At 36.6% G+C, this 20,135-nt stretch overlaps 1 protein-coding gene across 1 annotated transcript; it reads right to left on the minus strand.

Moving 5' to 3' along the window:
- Positions 1-11,655: 11,655 nt before the first annotated feature.
- LOC125176634 (olfactory receptor 4C46-like) lies at positions 11,656-12,585 on the minus strand. Its single transcript, XM_047878390.1, has one exon. The coding sequence runs from the start codon at positions 12,583-12,585 to the stop codon at positions 11,656-11,658; it is 930 nt and encodes a 309-aa protein (XP_047734346.1).
- Between the last annotated feature and the right edge of the window lie 7,550 nt (positions 12,586-20,135).

Here is a 20,135-nt window from a genome sequence, read left to right on the forward strand (position 1 = left end):
TGTACTTTTACAGTTATACAATAATTATACTATATTATGTTGTCCCTTCATTCAGAATTTTTATGGGTCTTTTATCATACATTCTTTTTTTTAATTATTATTTTTTAAAGTTTTTTTTAAACTTATTTTGAGGTAGGGGGGGTGGGCAAAGTGAAAGGGAGAGACAGAATCCCAAGCAGGCTCTGTGCTGTCAGTGCAGAGCAGGATGCAGGGCTCAAACTCACGAAGTGTGAAATCATGACCTGAGTCGAGGTCAAGAGTCAGACACTTAACCAACTTAGTCACTCAGGCTGCCCAATTTTCTTGAGACACAGGAGAGATTGAGAATGAAATTAAGGATAAATAGAGAACATTTGGCATAAATCAAAATATTTTTTCAAATGTCATGTTATCTTAAGCACCAGGGATTTGGAAAATTAGCTAAGGAAGCTCCAAATCATATTTGAAACTTTTCAAAAGAATTCTTGGAATCTATATTCTTGAGTGTCCCATACCCAGACTTCAGTAAGAGAAGATAGACACAGGAAGGAAACAAATATTTCCTTATATATACCAAACAATGGAAAAATCCTTTTTTATTCTCATCACATATATCTTCCAAATAGTAGCACAATTAAAAGGTAATTAGAAGGTGCCAAATCATTTAAGTATATTTACAACATATATTCGGGACAAAGCATAGTTTTCTCAAATATAAATGGGTTTCAGAGATCAATCTTTAAAAACACAGCACAAATGAATAATGGGCAAAAGGGCAAAAGGAACTCTTCTTATTAAAAATAATTAAGCATGGGAAAAGATACTCAATGTCACTCATAGTTAAATAGATTCAAATTTAAATTCCAGTTATATATCTTTTCAACTATCAGATTAACAAAATGACCTTTTTGATGAATGTCTTTTAACAAACAGTGCTGAAAACGATATGGGAAACAATCAACCCCACACATTTTTGGTAGGAGTTTAAGTGGGTGCAATCTCTCAGGGAGTGATTTTCAACATGGATGCTAATTTCAACTGCACCTACACATAGGTCTGGTGATTCTGTTTGCTGCAGATAATCCCACTCATGGGTACAAAGATAATCATAGCAGCCTTTTCCATGTTGGCAAACAATGAGAAACAACTTCAATGCCCCTCACAATGGAGCCAAATGAATCAGGGAATGGTATTTTATGCAATCGCTGATAAAAAATGAAATTGTCAACACAATATGCAATGATTTCTAAAATATGCTGTAAAGTAAAAGAGTTCAGGACTGTCTGCTGAGGTCAGTAATATTTTTATTAACAATATCACACATGTATAGACTCATATCAACTAATTGTATTTGAGAGAGTACCAAAATAGCATAATATATGTGGCCTCAGGGTGGGGAAATTGCATTCTTGGTAACACAGTTAGGGGGATGACCTTCCTTTTAAAATATTGTCTTTCATGAGTGAGAATATGTTATAATCATGTTGCATTAAAAATAAAGCTTTTAAACACCTTAATAGATGGTTTGTTATTCACATTGACATATGACTCATTCATAACACTGCCTTCTGATGTAGGCTGTGGGAACAGCAAGATTCTTAGAGCTAGAGTAAGATTGAGGAGTCTGAGTAAGAGGGTGATTCGGCTATAGGGACAGTTTTGGACTTAAGGCTCTTTACCCCATCATGCACCACCACACTGCCATTCGCTACATGTGCTCCTGAAGTCTTAGGAGTTTGCCAGATATGCTCCTGGTCAAACACTTCAGCAAACAGTAATGAAAACTTGTTTGTGGTTTCTAACGATTAAGTATTATTAAAAAACACCTATATATTATCTATCTATCTATCTATCTATCATCTATCATCTATCTATCATCTATCTATCCTATCTATACCTATGTCTATCTATCTATCTATCTATCTATCCATCCATCTATATCATCTATCATCTATCTATATCTATATCTATCAATCATATATCTATCTGTATATCATCTACTTATTTATCATCTATCTATATCATCATCATCATCATCATCATCCATTATCTATCATCTATATATGTATATATCTATCATCATCCTCTATCATCTATCTATCTATCATCTATCTATCATCTACCTGATAGAGACTGAAACATTTGTATAGTTCACATAAAAATAAGTATAAGAGTGACTTACATTAGAATGAAGCAACATAAGGCAGGTAATTTTTATCTGTTTGCTTCTGGATTTAAGCACCTAGAAAAAATGTATCTAGTTAATATAAGTATTCTTTGAGTGAATGGAATAATTAAGAGAATTTCCTACTGATACAACCCAATAGTGTTTGGTCCTATTCAATACTCAGTTACCACTGAAAAGGGAAGCCTACTCCATCCAAAATAAAGCCATCATCTACATGGAGCATTTACTGGAACACTCAAAAAATGTTATTTCCAATTGACTATCTCTATGTCAGGAGCTGCTGTGCATTTATTTTATTCCCATAAATACATATTTCCCATTGTAAAGTACTTCCAGAAAATTCACCAAACTTTCTTTCCTTCCCACAAATGGCTTTTATGTATTAGATGCATACTGTGGCATTGATCAGATTAATTTTCCCTGGGTATTAAATACAACTAAGTTAATTCCCAACACAAAATCTTACTGGTTTTGATAAGAGCTTATGTAAAGGTTAGGACTTTCAGTTGTTCTGTTTTCTTCACAAGGTAATTTGGCCACTATTTACTCAAATGAGAATTAAAAAGAACAAAAAAAAAAGTGTTTCTAAAGTTCTGTCTGATTATCTGGAACCAGGATCTCTTCAATGTCACTAAGACTCAGGTTCTTACCTGCATGCTAGAAGACAAAATCGGTCTCCGATTTATCCCACACTTTCTGAAATCCACGGTCACATGGAATTTTGACTGGGAAATGCTTCTCTTTTCCTTTTCCTATGGTAGTATTTAAATATGAATGATGATAGAGTCTGGGGAAGGTCATTCCCTAAAGTGTCCCTTCCCTTTTAATTAAGAAGCATGAACTAGATGTGATAAAGAACTTAATATTTAATATAATTAGATTACGAGAAAAAAGGTGATATATTCTTGCAGTTAAAGCTGTTTATTTGAACCATAAATGTCATCTTTTGACTGGAATAAGAAAAAAATATTATCTATAATCCAGTGTCCAAGATGTGGTTCCTGATTCCATTATCCAAGAAAATGAATTGGGACTTCTTAAAGAAATGGCTGACTCTAGGTATGGGGTGGGGAATGTACAAGATGAACTGGAATACCTTGTAATGCTAGAAAGTAAGAAAGTGCTAATGCACACACACGTACACTCACGCTGTGATGACAATATGCCAAGGGGACACAGGAGCAAACTGAAATAGCCCCTAGTGCCAAAAGCAGGAAAAAAATTGAGCAACAAAATAAATGACACTGAATTGAACTATAACTCATAGTATTAAAAATTCATGAGTTCATATTGATGTAGCAATGAAATTAATAGCTAATAAATAGGGGGTAATAGACAAATCTCCCATAAAAAAGAATTCCTAATGATTATGTAGGTACCCTGCACTCAAAGAGTCATAGGATAACTCTCAATCCTTCCAAAAGGCACATTGTGGAATGGGGCAGGGTGGGGAGGTAAATTTATAAGGAGAAGAAATGTGACAAACACGAGCTCAACTAGGTGATCAAGGTTAACATCAACAGTGATGAGTCCCATTGAAAGTATATACTCACTTGTATGAAGTGATGAACATGGCACTTTTCCTCTGTGACCTCTCTCCCCATAACCCACAACACCAGTCTAATCTTGAGTAAAATATCAGACAAACCCCAAATGAAAGTTTTTATATAAAATGTCTGGCTAGTTCTCAAAACGTCAAGTTCACCAAAAAAAAAAAAAAGAAAAAAAAGAAAGAAAGAAAAGTTAAGCATGCACTTATCATGATCAACACTGAGGAAGGTGTAGAACTGTTGAATCGTTGTATTACACACCTGAAACTAATATATAATAAAGTATGAAACTGAATGTTAGTTATACTTGAAATAAATAAATAAGAGAACAGTTGGAGGAACTGTCACTGTCTGGAAGTGCTGAAGAAGACATTGACAATGGAGTGTAAGGTGGCATGCTGGATGGGGTTCTGGAGAAGAAAAATGGCATTAGTTAAAAACAAAGTACAGTAAAACCTTGGATTGCGAGTAACTTGTTCTGTGAGTGTTCTGCAAGACAAGCAAATATTTCTAATAAAATTTTAACTTGAGAAACGAGGAATGTCTTGCAATACAAGTACTACATCATGCCTCACATCACATGATCACAACTGAGCTAATGGTTCTTCTCTCTCTCTCTCCGTCTCTCACTGTGGGATTGTGGGTGATCATCTCCTATGCTCAGATGCTTGGTCTCATGCCATGGTGTTTGGTAGAAATCAGTGATTTTTCAGGAGGTTGGAAGGTGCCCACAACTGGAACCAGTGTATTTTTTGTCACTTCAAAGCATCTATGGACAGTCCTTTGCTTTTCTATAGAAGAGTAAGCTGAGGAATCCTTTGCTTCCTTCTAGGTCAGGCTGCCTGCAGATACAGACCCTTTCCTCTGCTGTCTTTTTGACAGTTATAGCAAATACAGTATATGACAAGTGCTTATTAATATTGTACTACAGTTAACATCCATGCTAGCAAAAGATGCAGAAGAAGATTCCATTGAGCCAATAGATAGCAGTGATTTTGTTACTGATAGTGAAAGTCATTCTGCGTAATAATTCTCCACTCTCTTATTACCCTCACACCAGCCACGAAGATTTTCTAAGGTGAGTGCAGGTTAATTTGTTTATTTTCCTTATATGTTGTATTTTCTTTATTATTTGGTACTATATTACAGTATCATAATCATTTTTATAAGGATATTTTTTGGTTTGTGGAATGAATCATCTGAGTTTCCATTATTTCTTACAGGGAAATTTGCTTTGATATACAAGTGCTTTGGGTTATAAACATGTTCCTGGGAATGAATTATGCTCACAAGCCAAGGTTTTACTGTACCCTGAATAAAGTATGGATATAAGTTAAAAATCATGTGTTCACATCAAGTGAATTAGTTGTGACAAATGTACCATACTATGTAAGATGACAACAGGAGAAACTGAGTGCACGGTATATGGGAATTCTCTGTATCATTTCCACAATTCCCGTGTAAATGTAAACCTGTTATAAAATATAAAGTTTATTAAAAATAAACAGCTTATTTCATTTAAAACATCATCAAAGTTTATCTGTGTTTTAGCATGGCTCAGAAATTTCTTCCTTTTCAATGCTGGGTAACATTCCGTTGGATGTATGCCACATTTTATTTATTCATACGTTGAGTGTACAAATATCTCTTCCAGTCCCCACTTTCAATTCTTCTGCTATAACCCAGAAGTAGAAATCCTGGATCACATGGTCAGTCTATTTTTAACTTTCTGAAGAAAGTCATAGTGTGATTCACAGTGGCTGCACCATTTTTATATCCATTTTTTTGTTTTTTAAATTTGTTTAATGTTTATGTATTTTTGAGAGAGACAGAGACAGAATGTGAGTGGGGTAGGGGCAGAGACAGAGGGATCCAAAGCAGAATCCGAAGCAGGCTCCAGGCTCCGAGCTGTCAGCACAGAGCCCAACGGGGGCTTGAACTCACGAGCTGTGAGATCATGACCTGAGCTGAAGTCGGACGCTCAACTGACTGAGCCACCCAGGCGCCCACAATTTTTATATTCTTATGAACAGTGTGTACACAAGTGTTTACTGATGCTGAGTATCTTTTCATGTGCTCTTTACCCATTTGCATACAGGTATGTTTTGAGAAATATTTATTCAAGTCCTTTGTTGATACTGAGGTGTCAGAATTCCACGAGTTGCTGTTTTACTCTGTTGATATTGACCTTTGATATGTAGAAATGTTTAATTTTGAGGCAGTTTAATTAATTAATTGATTTCTTCTGGGCCTGTGTTTTGGTGTCATATTCAAGAACTTAATGTGTAAGCTAATGTCCTGAAGCTTTTTTTTTCATTTATATTTTCTTCTAAACATTTTATAGTTTTAGCTCTTATATTTAGGTCTTGATCCATTTTGAGTTTATTTTGCATATGGTATATGTTAAAGGTCAACCTTCATTCTTTTCCACATGAATATCTAGTTTTTCCAAAACCGTTTGTTGAAAAAACTCTTTTTCCCCTTGGATGATCTTGGCACCCTTGTCTTTTCACCATATTTATGATGGTATGTTTCTGGGCTCTCAAATCGATTCCATTTGTCTATGTGCCTGTCTTTATGCCAGTACCACACTGTTTTGATTATTATAGCTTTATAATAAGCTTTAAAATCAGGAGATGTGAGACATACAGCTTTCTCTTTTCAAGAATTTTTTTAAGATAAAGATCACTTGAGGTTCCAGATGAACCTTTCAACTGAATTTTCTCTACCTGTAAAATTATCATTGAGGTTTTATAGGGGTTATATTAAATATGTATTGTTTTAGATATTATCGACATCTAAACAATTATTGAATCTCCTGATCCATGAAAAAATGTGGTATCTTTCAGAGTATACACACACACACACACACATACATGTGAAGAGATTTATTATCAAGAATTGGCTTTTGTGTATATGGAAAGTGCAAAAGCTGTACAGCCTATGTCCCATTATGAGCCTAAAGACCAGAAACTGCTATAAACCAGTAAGAACTGATGTCCCAGTTAGGGTCCGGAGGCAGAAGGCTGCTGTAGACTGAGGAAGAGTAATGTGTCAGTGTGCCAGCCATCAGACAGGAAGAGATAATGGTTCAGTTCAAAGGCTCATGGGCAGGAAACTTCCCTCTTACTCAGGGGAGATCAGCCATTTGTAATTTTCAGGTCTTCATTTGGTTGGATGAGGACCCTACATCAGTGAAAGCAATCTGCTTTATTCAGTCTATCAATTCAAGTGTTAATCCCAGCCAGAAAAACCTCATACTCATGACACAAAGCAATAGTCAAAAAAATATTTGTGCACCCTGTGGCCCAGGCAAGTTAACGTATAAAATTAGCCAACACAAGTCCATTGTTTATCAACCTAGCACCTATACATATCACCTTAAGCCATACTTAATCTCTAAATAAAGACAACACAAGGTCACAATTCCACCTAACATTATACAACTGTCCTGCATACAACTGAAAATGCACTAAACTCTCCACAAGAAGGGAAGGTAAAGTTTTGGGGTGATTATTTTCTTCTTGATATTCAGTAAGTTAAATACTGTGATAGAAAATAAGAAATACAAAAATGGCATTATAGAAAGGAAGCAAAATTTTTGCTAGTGAATCACTAAGGATAACAATCTGTGGTGCCTCTCTCATTTTTATCCTTTGATTACAGGACCTGGCTATGGGAGGAACAGCAGCATATAATGGGTGCTGATTCAGAACACACATGGCCTTCCAGAGAACTGAAGACTCTTGCTCCATCCCTGCAAGGTATTGCCACCCAGCTGGTACTATAACTAATTCTGTAAAGGGTCATCCCACCATTTTATCAGGACAATTGCCTCAAGATAATGGCAAATATGGCAAGACCAGTGAATTCCATGAACATGAGTCCATTGTGACACTTCATTTGCTGTGAAGTGAAATCACTGATAAGAAGCAATGCTGTATCTAAAACTATGATGGTGGATAAAAAATTCTTTAAGGCATGGATGGTAGTTGTGGCAGACGCATTGCATGCAGGGAAGGCAAATACATATCCAAACAAGTGCCTATCCCAGTAAGAACAAATTATTACCCTTCCATGATGGAAGCAATCCAGTGTAATCAACCTGAAACCAGGCTGATCATGCTGGGTAATGGTGCCATATTGAAGACTCAATGTTGTTTCTGTTGCTGGTGGACACTTATCAGTTGTCATGGCCAGGCTAGCTTTGGTGGGTGGAAGTCTATATTGTTGAGCTCATATATAACCTCCATCCCTGCCACCATGGCCACTTTGTTCATGAGCCCATTGGGAGATGATGGGAGTGGCTGGGGAAAGAGGCTGACTGGTATCCACAAAATGGGTCATCCTATCCATTTGATTATTAAAAATCCTCCCTTGCTGGTCAGTGTTTGGTGAGCATTCACAAGGGACATAAATATCTTCATGTGTTTTTACTCATTCATAATGGTATACAAACATGCCTCTTCCTCAAATTTTCTTGTTACCAATTTTCCAATAATGTTTCTTATAAGTCCCTGCCCATTTAGCCAAACCATTGGCCAAAACCCATAAATAAGTATACATTGCACATCTGACCATTTCTCCTTCCATGAAAGTGAAGAACCAGGTACACTGCTTGAAATTCTACTCACTGAAAGAATTTCCCTATGCCATTGACCTTTAGGGATTTTCCATAATGGGGCTATAGTGCTGCATCTATTCACTTTTGAGCTGTGCCCACATATTGCTGCAGAATTATCTGTATAACAGCCCAAGTCGAATTATCTAATAGCCCAATTATCTGTGTAAGGCCCAAGTCTTTTTTCCTTCTGTCAATTGATCACAGTGAACCCCCTGCCCCCCCCCCCCCCCCCAGCCGCCCATAAGGCCTTGGGTGTAGGCTGGGAGAAAGAAGGCATTGTAGCAAAAGTGGGGACCGTAACATTTGGCCATTTTTTTCATGTAATTTTGCCTTCGGTTCCTGCTTGGGTCAGATCACATATACAGCAGTCTCTTTATTTTGGGGGAATGTGTTTCAAGATCCCCAGTGGATGCCTGGAACTGGATAGTACTGAACCCTATACATACTATGTTTTTTTCTATATATACATACCTGTGATAAAGCCTGCTTCGAATTCTGTGTCTCCCCGTCTCTGCCCCTTCCCCGCTAGTGCTTGGTCTCTCTTTCTCTCTCTCTCAAAAATAAATAAAAACATAAAAAAAAAAATAAAAATAAATAAATAAAGAATCTCTACTTAGTGAGCCCATATCAATGAATTTGGTTTGGAGTGCCTGGGTGGCTCAGTCAGTTAAACATCCAGCTCTTGATTTTGGCTCAGGTCATGATCTCACAGTGTGTGAGATCAAGTCCTGTGTCTTGTCCTGAGTGGGGCTCTGTGCTGGGTGTGGAGCCTGCTTAAGATTCTCTCTCTCCCTCTACTGCTCTCTCTATAAACAAACAAACAAATAAACTTGGCTTCATTGAATTTTGTTTCTCCCATGATTATCCTATCCTTTTTTTTTTTTTTTTGAAAGAGTGGGAGCAGGGGAGAGAAGCAGAATGAGAGAGAGAGAGAGAGAGAGAGAGAGAGAGAGAACCCTAAGTAAGCCTCACACCCAGTGTGGAGCCCAGCATGGGGTCCAGCGCGGGGCTGGATTCCACGACCCTGGGTCACCTTAGCCAAAATCAAGTGTTGGATGCTTCCCCACTGAGCCACCCAAGAGCCCCTATCCTATATTTTTAGTATCCGTTCCCACATGTATTCCACAGATTTATGTCTTTAAAAATTGGAAAACTCAAGTTGTTATTTTGGAGTGTAATATGCTCCTCGTGGATTATACCTCCTACACTGACAACCCATATAGTTATCTCAAACTCATATTAAAGTGCATCACTCACTGGCTTAAAAGGTCTTTCCGTATTTGCCCCGTGGTATTTAGCGGTAAGATTGAACATGATTCTGAGACCAGTCTTCATCTTCCCTGTTCCTGTCTATACAGGTTCATGTCATGCTGCTGACCATTTTTAAGCTCATTGTCCAGCACATCGCCTGGCGCGCGGTGAGAGCTCAATAAACAATTGTTGAATGAACAGATGAATTAACAACCACATGCACACTGATTTTCACCCTCTGGCCCTGGTTATATATTCTCTCTGGTAGGAATGCTCCCACTCCCCCTGATGCATACATGTTCATTCTGCAAACCTGGTTTCAAGCTTGAAGTTTCATTTTTTATGTCCTTTCATCTTGGGAACTTTCCTGAACCCGAGTCTTTGTCGTGTGTCCCTCCAACATGCTTTCATAGCACCCTGTGCTGCCACTATCTTACCATTTATAACACGGTGTCGTCATTTTCTGCTCCCCTCCGGGTGCCTCTCAGTGGATCCTAAGCTCTGTGAAGAAAGACCCGGGTTCCTCTCTATTCACCACTGAAGCCCCAGCAACTATCAATCTGTCTGATCTATTCTTTGGGCTCAAGAAATGTCTGTTGATTAATGAGGGAGGGATGGAAGGAATAAATGGGATATATTTATCCTGAAGTTGTTTTGTGTGTAGGGGGAGCCACATATGTTTAAAAACACCTTTTCATAATGAAATGTTACCTAAAAGTAATCTAACTGACAGAGAAAAATAACAGAAACAGCTCACATTCATAAGATAATGAAATCTTGCTGAGAGCAGGGGGAATATCAAGGTAAGCTATTCTCGCACTGAGCATCTCAGGTTCAATTTTTTCTCATTACCCAGTTTAAGCAGAAGTAAAAAACAAATTGTGGCTTCTCTAGAGACCTAGCCAGAATTCTGAGTCGGAATCAGATAAAATGAGGAAAAAAAATTCTCTACCCACCAGTATTTTTTTCTCTACATTTTATTGACTTTGTTCACCTTTTTTTATACTTCTATTTTTTATTCACTATTTATCACGCACTATACATTATTCTACTTGTAGAAGGTATTCTGAGTTATCAGGTATGTACTTTATAGAGTATAAATGTATATTAAAAAATAAAACTGTCTGACATTACAATATTCTTTTATTTGAGTCATTGCATTTTCTATGGCTTATCAGCATAAGATGGGTGACGTGAACAATACAAAATGATTCTGAGGTCTGCAAGGAAATTTGGACACATGGCATAATATTCTTCACTTAGCTCTTAGAGGTTAAATGAGTACATACCACAATATTACAGTGAACTAATTATCATAAACTATGTTATAGTTTTCTATAAAATTGAGTTAAGTTATTAATGAAAAGTTCTTAGAATTTAGTTATAGTTAATGAAATAATATAAATATCATATACAATAGTATAAATAACTATATGTAATTATGATATTAATATGTGTATATAATAATATGACATGTGTACGTATACCATATTTTACATATTATATATTATATATGTGGCATCCAGCATAGCCTTTAGTTCATGGTAGCTATTATAATTATCTTTCTATCATTTTTGCCTGGTGCTGTATCAGGGCGTGTAAAAGCACGGTCTTATAAATCAGGTAGATTCTGAATAATGACTCTCATATACCTACTTTGATACTTCCCCCTTCCGTTTCCTCACCTATAAAGTGGGGATAACAACAGTGCCTATTTCTTTGGATTGTCCTAGAGATTGATGCTCAATACCAATATAATTTTACATTAGAATTTAATTTTTAATTTCTTAATTAGAATGAAAGCTTATGAATCCATATACATGAATGAAGCTAGGAAAACTAAGCCCCAATTTGGTAGAATTGTCCAAATATGCAAAGAGTGATCCTGGGTTAGTTTTTTTGTCTTTTTCTTGCACCCATTTCTGCTCTTTGTAATGTAGAATCTATGATTCATACCAGTCATTTTTTTCCTTCTATATCTTATAGGTATTCCTTGCTGAGATCATCCAAAATGTCTTTTCGATCCTTGCTTCCATTGAATCAATGTTGTGCTTCGCGCATATTTATTTCTCCCCTGAAATAGCTTTCCTACTACACAATTTCCTAATGGCATTTTTCATCTGGTCATTTCTCAAGGTATAGATTAAGGGATTTAACATGGGAGTTATCGTAGTGTAGAACACTGCCACTGCTTTGTCAATAGATAAAGTAGCTGCGGGTCTCATGTACACAAATATGCAGGGCACAAAGAATAAGACGACCACCGTGATGTGGGAGGCACAGGTGGAGAGGGCTTTGCGCCTTGCCTCCAAGCTGTGGTTCCTGAGGGAGCGCAGAATGACCACATAGGAGACCATCAAGAGGAGGAAGTTTAACAGACAGATGAATCCACTGTTGGCAGCAACGAAGAGGCCTAGAATGTGGGTATCAGTGCAGGCAAGATTGAGCAAAGGGTTCAGATCACACATAAAGTGGTCTATGATGTTAGGGCCACAGAAGGGTAATGGGATGATAAAGAGGATCTGTATGGTTGCATGAAGAAAGCCTCCCACCCACACCACTCCCATTAACAGGCCACACACCCGCCGATTCATGATGGTCGTGTAGTGCAATGGCTTGCAGATGGCCACATAGCGGTCATAGGCCATTACCGTAAGCAGGATGACATCAGCACCTCCAAAGAAGTGTTCCCCAAAGATTTGGGTCATACATACATTGAATAGGATGGTCTTCTTCTCACGGAATGAATCTACAATCAGTGTAGGGGTATTGACAGAGGAATAGCAGGCATCAATGAAGGAGAGATAGGCCAAGAAAAAGTACATGGGGGACCCCAATAATGGGCTGGCAGTGATAGTGACCACGGTGAGCCCATTTCCTACCACAGAGACGATGTAGATGACCAAAAACATAACAAATATGATTTTCTGCATCTTTGGATTCTCTGTGAGCCCCAGTAGAACAAACTCCGTCACGTTGTTCCTATTGTCCATTATTTCATATTATGGTTGATTGCATTACCTGAAAAGAAAAAAGCTTTTTTGATTAATGCAACCTTGAATTTATTGAGGCTCTTCATCTAGTAAATAACAAATGCCTAGATTCTGTAGAGTTGTGGATTCTCACGAGGTTTGTTTGAGATAGAAAGTAAGATCTGAGTTCTTGACGATGACTTAAATTATCTCCTGGGTGAAGATTCTGTTAAGAGCATTGATATGAAAAACTTTGCAAACACACAGGCAGGAGATCACCTGTGCACACCTCCTCATCTGAAAAGACTTAAGGCCTATCTTGAAGTTGTCATATTGCAGCTAAGTGTGAAAAAAGTGGTAGGAAATGGATGTAAAGGCTATGAATGCAACGCTAGGAATTTTTCCTTTATCCTTAGGAAATGGAGAACCATGGAAGGTAATTGAGAATATGAATGAGAGGGCGAAGAGGAGTTGGGGGAAGGGTGAATCTTGGATACAACTCTTGTAAAGACCTTTGTGCGTCTTGGATGAAGTTGGCTGAGGGTCAGTAAGGGGATGGAAGTCCGAGAAAGAAAGCCCCATATCCAAACTATTTATAATAGTTGACAAAAAGTGTAACAGGGTATTTCTTAAGAGAATATTATAAAGGGCTCTAGGAGTCACTATAAAGTAATTGATAATGCACGTTACCAAATGCCAGTAATATTATAATAGATAATAAGTATATTTTTAATGATTTATTGCTATATGCATGGCATGGTAGTAACCTGTGTGATTTACATTATTTCATCCATTTTGCAAATGTAGAAACAATCTCAGAGACTGATGTTACAGTAATAATAATGATACTATTAACTAAAATGATACTATATCTCTGGATACTTGTTATGTTCTGGTTTTGCAGAAATGTGGTTGTTTCATTGTCACTACAAACCCATGAGATGATAGAGCACCTTGATGGCTCAATTCATTAAGCGGAGCCCTTGGTTCCATCTCAGGTCATGGTCTCGCAGTTGTGAGATCCAGCCCCGTGTCAGGTTCCACGGGGAGCCTTGCTTGAGTTTCCCCTCTCTCACCCTCTACTGCTCGTGCTCTCTCTCTTTCTTTCTCTAAAAAACAAACAATATATGTATCTATCTATCTATCTATGATTACCACTATTATTTTACTTACTGTATACAGTAGGCAATACAATATAGAGAAGTTAAGGGTCCTGTCCAAGATCAAGCAGAGAATAAAGGGCAGAGCCAAGATTATATCACATTATACTTGTTGACTTTTTTCTTCCAAAATTTTAATCCATTCCCTACGTTGTTATGTTATTACAAACAATGCTGAACTCGTTATCTCTTTTTGATATGACCATAATAATTATAATGACTTTAATACCACTTCAGAAGCAAGTGTTCATGAAGCAATTTCATCAACAGACACACACACACACACACACACACACACACACATGATCACCAAGTATCAACACATCAAAATCACTAAATACATCAGAATCACTAAATATTAACAAAAATGTGGTGCTGCTTTCATTGAATATCCCTTTGACCTTGGCCTCTTCCACAGCCCCATTTCCTCCCTTCCCAATCTGCTTGCAAGCATGGGTCCCCAGACTCTGCTAAATGTTGAAAATGACTACCACAGTTGTTAAGTGTAATGTATTGGTTGTAGAACTAGAGAGACCATATTGGAATCTTGCCTTTTCCACTTGCAACTTCTTTTATCCCAGGTACATTTCTTGGCACCCTACATCCTTGTTTCCTCAGGTATAAAATGAGAATGATAATATCCATGTCCCGGGTGTTATGAGAATTGATTGAGGAAATATACATGAACATAGCCACCACATTACTGTGGGCACACAAAAAACTTACACCAATTTTTGTGACTGTGCCTGCACCTAGGAGATAGGGAGAATTGGCATTTTGAACGAAATACAGAAAAACATTTGACCATGCAACAAGCTCAGGAAGATTAATCTCTAATTTTACTTTTCAGGAAGGCACAGAGACCCACATTATCTGTAGCAGTTAATCTAAGGAAGGGCTGTCCCTGTTCATGCTTGGGCTAAATGACAGATGATCTATTTAATGTATTACTCATATGTATGTCTTTTCTGTGTTTGGAGTGTATTTACATTTGATTTTCATGCTCATGATTTGTCTTGGATGTTAAGGGAGAGGTCTCGTGCAATACCAAGTGCCTGGTTGATCAGAGAGCTGGGTCCTACAACATTTCATAATCTCTATGAGCCTCAGATTGTTCATTTGCCAAATTAGGCCAATGACACTTATCAACTATCTTCTGAAGAACTTGGGAGAGGATAAAATATTACTATACTTAAAAGTGTTGAAACATAGTGATTACTATATAGAGAAGGTAACCCTCTTTAAGATGCTTCAACGCTGTTGAAAAACTTACCTTGTACTCTTAGATTATCTTAATGATGTTTGGGGGTTTTCAGAAATAATCCCATCTTCTAACTGACCTCTTCTTGGATAAGAAACTTACACTATGAAAGTTATGGCACACTCAGACTGAGACTACTTAGGTAATTCAGTAACAAATCAATAGCTGTGCAGAAAGTGTTTCTATTAGTCCAAATCTTTCCTTCTAGCCTAAAGCCCCAAAATTGTTCATAGAAAGCCTGGGATTTAAATTTATAGTGAATTCTTTTGACACACTGTGGAGAAATGACCTACAGATGGCTCTGGTCCTAGAGGCAAGAGGTAAGAAGTGTGGAGGAAACACTTTCAAATGAATCATTCCTACCATAATGAAACTTGCTCTGAAGATGTAACTTCTCCAAAATATTTTCACCTTGCACTGCATGGATATTTAAAGAGGTTTCCATAAAGGCTCAAGGACCTTGTCTTTTAACTGCTGCTTTCTCTCTCTGGAATTAATTATCCCCTCTGACGGAAAGGCTTTGTCTTAGAAGTAGGTATGCTGAAGAGACATGTTTGAGAAATGTCTGATTTTGAATAGGGAATTGCATTCCCTGTGTTTGGAACCTGAACTTACGAGAATTCCCGTTCTCTATGTGAATCCAGCTTTCCAAGAAAGCTGGATGTCATGGGAATATGAAAATGACATAATTCCAGAGTGGGGACCTGTGATGGAGTTAATCTGTTGACCCGTGTCACAGACAGAACTTCTGCCTTCTTAACAATATTAACACTTTTCTGTAAACCTGTTCCTGATTGCTTGAGTGCTAGAGCAGTGAGGGCATAAAATCAATGGAATGGCAGCCATGAAAGAACTTGACTCCAAAAGTTGTTGGTCATATTCATCAGAGGGCTATGGAAAGTAAACAGAAATTCTAAGTCTCCCAGTTAGTAATCGCTGGGATTTATGGTCTGGTCAGTAAGGAATACTAGGCAACATTAAAATTGTGAAGTGATATCAAAACACAGGCAGAAAGTTCTAATTTTAACCACCAGAATTGTTCCACATTCTTGTCACTTGCTATTGTTAATTATTTTCCTTTTAGTCAGTCTAGGAGGTTTGTAGTGTTATATTATTGTGGTTTTAATTTGCTTTCCCTGATGACTAATGAGGTTGAGCATTTTTTTTTCATATTATTCACCATTTGTGTATTTTTTTTAAAAAAATTATCTTCAAGTCCTTTGTACAATTTAAAAATGGCAGTTGTAGGCTTTTTATGACTATAAAAATTCTTTATACATTCTAGATATAGATCTTTCTTCATACCTATTTATATATATATGTAATAAATATAAAATATATATTTATAGTTTGTCTCCTTCCCATAAGAGACTCTTAAATACAGAGAACAAACTGAGGGCTGATGGGGGGGGCAGGAGAGGGGAAAATGGGTGATGGGCATTGAGGAGGGCACATGTTGGGATGAGCACTGGGTGGTGTATGTAAGCGATGAATCATGGAATCCACACCTGAAACCAAGAGCACATTGTATATACTGTATGTTAGCCAACTTGACTATAAATTATATATTAAAAATTATATATATATTTATATATAACTTATATATAATGCCATGCATATAAGTTGTACATAATATAAAATATTTATACATAATATATTTATATAGTTTTCTCCTAGTCCATGGATTGCCTTTTCATTTAACAAAAATTTTAATATTTATTTTTGAGAGAGACAGAGACAGATGCGAGTGGGTTAGGGGCAGAGAGAGAGGGAGACACAGAACCGAAGCAGGCTCCAAGCTCCGAGCTGTCAGCGCAGAGCTGGACGTGGGGCTCGAACTCAGAAGCTGTGAGATCATGACCTGAGCCGAAGTTGGACACTCAACGGACTGAGCCACCAGGCGCCCCGCCTTTTCATTTTTAATAAGATAACATCTGACCAGGAGAAGAGTTAAAATATTAATGTTTCAACTTTCAGTTTTTCTTACAGTGCTTATCGTGTGATACTTAATAAGTATTGATCTACTCCAAGGCTAAAAATAAGTTTTCTAGTATTTTTATGTGTTTAGCCTTCCACACCTAGATCTCTGACTCATTTTGAGTTAATATTTGTGTGTGGTGGGAGCTAGTAGGGGAGGTTGGTTTTTTCTCAGATGGATATCCAATTGACCCAGCGTAGTTTTTTTGGGAAAAAAAAGAGTCTGTTCTTTCCCTCACTAAATTACTTAATACTTTTGTAAAAAATTCACCCATTGAGGTGTATTTATGGACAGTGTATTTTGCTTCAAGGATCTATATGTGTATATATCAATACCACAATGCTGTTTACAGGAGCTTAATAAGGCTTTTTTTTTATTTAGATAGAATCAGCTCTCTACCTGTGTTCTTTTTATTGAGATTGATTTGTTATTCTAGATTCCTTTAATATTGTATATTTCTATACAATAGAATACAATTTCAGAATAGGATTGCCAGTTTTTCCAAGCATTCTGTCGGGAGTTTACTGGAATTCTATTGAAATTATGAAATTAATGTAGTAAATATATCAAGTCTTTGAATCCATTATCATTGTTTGTTTATTTATTTATGTATTTATTTTCACACATTAGTAGTGTCTTCTGAGTTTCCTATATGGGTCTTGAATATATTTTGAAAATGTAATTTTCAAATGTCATGATTCTAGTAGTATTTTATATAGCATTTTATTTGTAATTTTAATTTCTAATTGTTGTTATTATAAAAATACACTTGATCTTTTGGATTGGCATTGTATTTGGTAACTTTGCTAAATTAACTGATCAGATCTATTAGATTTTTTTTTTTGTAGAGCCTTAACATTTTCCACTTATACAATCGTGTCATCTGCACATACATAAATTTTTACAGTTTCAATATTTTTCTTTCTAATCTGTGAGTCCTTTATTTCTTTTCCTTGCCTTATTGCAAGGGATGGAGCCTAGGGTACAATGCAGAAATGAAATGGGGATTGGGAAGACTGTCGCTTCCAATCTTAGTAAGATGTAAGTTGTGGGTTTTATGCAGATGCTTTTATCAGGTTGAGCAAGTTCCTCTTTATTCTTTATTTGTTTAAAGATTTTTTGAAAAATCATAAACCTAAGCTGGAATTTGTCACTTTATATGCATCTATTAAAAGGGTCGTGTGTTTCTTCTCCTTTTTTCTAGTAATTCAGTGAAAATCATTGATTGTTTTTTGAATGTTGAATGTTTTATTCCTGGCAGAAACTCTACTTGGTCACAGTAAATTATTATTTTTAAAAAATGACCGATTTCATTTGTTAGTATGTTGTTTAAAATCTTTGTGCGTATGTTTGTAAAAGATATTTATTTGCCATTTTCTTTCTTGTAATGTGAGGACCTTTAGACGATGCTGCTTCATAAAATGATGTGCTTAGTATTCTTTCCTCTATTTCTGAGACAAATTATGGAGAATTTTAGGGTCAACTTTCTCTTTCTACCAACAGGGTTATTGATATTTTGATAGAAATTGCACTAAATCTGTAGATCACTTTGAGCTGTATTGCTATCTTAATTATACTAATCCATGAATATGAGATTTTTTTTATTATAAGGCTTCTTTAATTTCTTTCAAAAATGCTTATGGAAAGAGCATAAATGTCCACCAACTGATGAATGGATAAAGAAATTGTGGTTTATATACATAATGGAATACTACGTGGCAATGAGAAAGAATGAAATATGGCCTTTTGTAGCAATGTGGATGGAACTAGAGAGTGTTATGCTAAGTGAAATAAGTCATACAGAGAAGGACAGATTCCGTGTTTTCACTCTTATGTGGATCCTGAAAAACTTAACAGAAGACCATGGGGGAGGGAAGGGGGAAAAAACAGAGAGGGAAGGAGGCAAACCATGAGAGACGGGGAAAGTGGATAATGCGCGTTGAGGAGGGCACCTGTTGGGATGAGCACTGGGTGTTGTATGGAAACCAATTTGACAATAAATTTCATTTAAAAAAAATAAATAAAAAGAGAAAAAATGTTTTGAAACTTCTTTATTTTTTCCTTTCTCAATAAGATGCCTTTCATTTATTTTTTAAATCTAATTTCTCTAGTAAAAATATTTTTAAAATTTTATTTATTTATTTATTTATTTATTTATTTTTAACTTAAACTTTATTTAGTGAGCATGCAGTACAATATTGTCTTCGGGAATAGAATTCAGTGATTCATCACTTACACACAACATCCAGTGCTCACCGCAACAAGGGCCTTCCTTAATACCCATCATGCATCTAACCCCACTCCCACTTACCTCCTTCTGTCAGCCCTCAGGTTGTTCTCTATCGCTAAAAACTTCTTGTGGTTTGTTTCCCTCTGTCCTCTTTCCCCTTACCTTCCCATATGTTCATTTGTTTTATTTCAATTCCACATGTGAGTGAAATCATGTGCTATGTGTCTTTCTATGATTGACTTATTGTTCTTAGCATAGTACTCTCTAGTTCCATCCTCATCATTGCAAATGGCAATATTCAATTCCTTTTGGTGGCTGACTAATATTCCATACATCCATTGTATGTATATATACAATTACAAGTCTCACATTTTCTTTATCCACTCATCAATTTATGGACATTTGGGCCCTCTCCATAGTTTGGATATTGTTGTTGAAGCTACTATAAACATTGGGATGTATATACACCTTTGATTTCATATTTTTGTATCCTTTGGGTAAACACTTAATAGTGAAATTGCTGGGTAATAGAGTAGTTCGATTTTCAGTTTTTTGAGGAACTTCATACTGTTTTCCAGAGCAGCTACACCAGTTTGCCCTCTCACAGACAGTATCAGAGGCTTCCCTTTTCTCCTCATCCTCACCAGCACCTGTTGTCTCTTGTGTTGTTAATTTTAGCCATTCTGACAGATGTGAGATGGTATATTATTGTGGTTTTGATTTGTATTTCCCTGATGATGAGTGAGGTTGAGCATCTTTTCATGTGTCTGTTAGTCATGTGGATGTCTTCTTTGGAAAAGTGTCTATTTATGTCTTCTGCCCATTTCTTAACTGGGTAATTTACTTTGAGTTTGATAAGTTCTTTATAAATTTTGGATACTAGACATTTATCAGATGTGTTATAAAGCTGTAGTCATCAAGACAGCATGGTTCTGCCCCAAA

This window comes from Prionailurus viverrinus, chromosome D1 (assembly GCF_022837055.1).
Source record: "Prionailurus viverrinus isolate Anna chromosome D1, UM_Priviv_1.0, whole genome shotgun sequence".
NCBI classification, from domain to species: domain Eukaryota; kingdom Metazoa; phylum Chordata; class Mammalia; order Carnivora; family Felidae; genus Prionailurus; species Prionailurus viverrinus.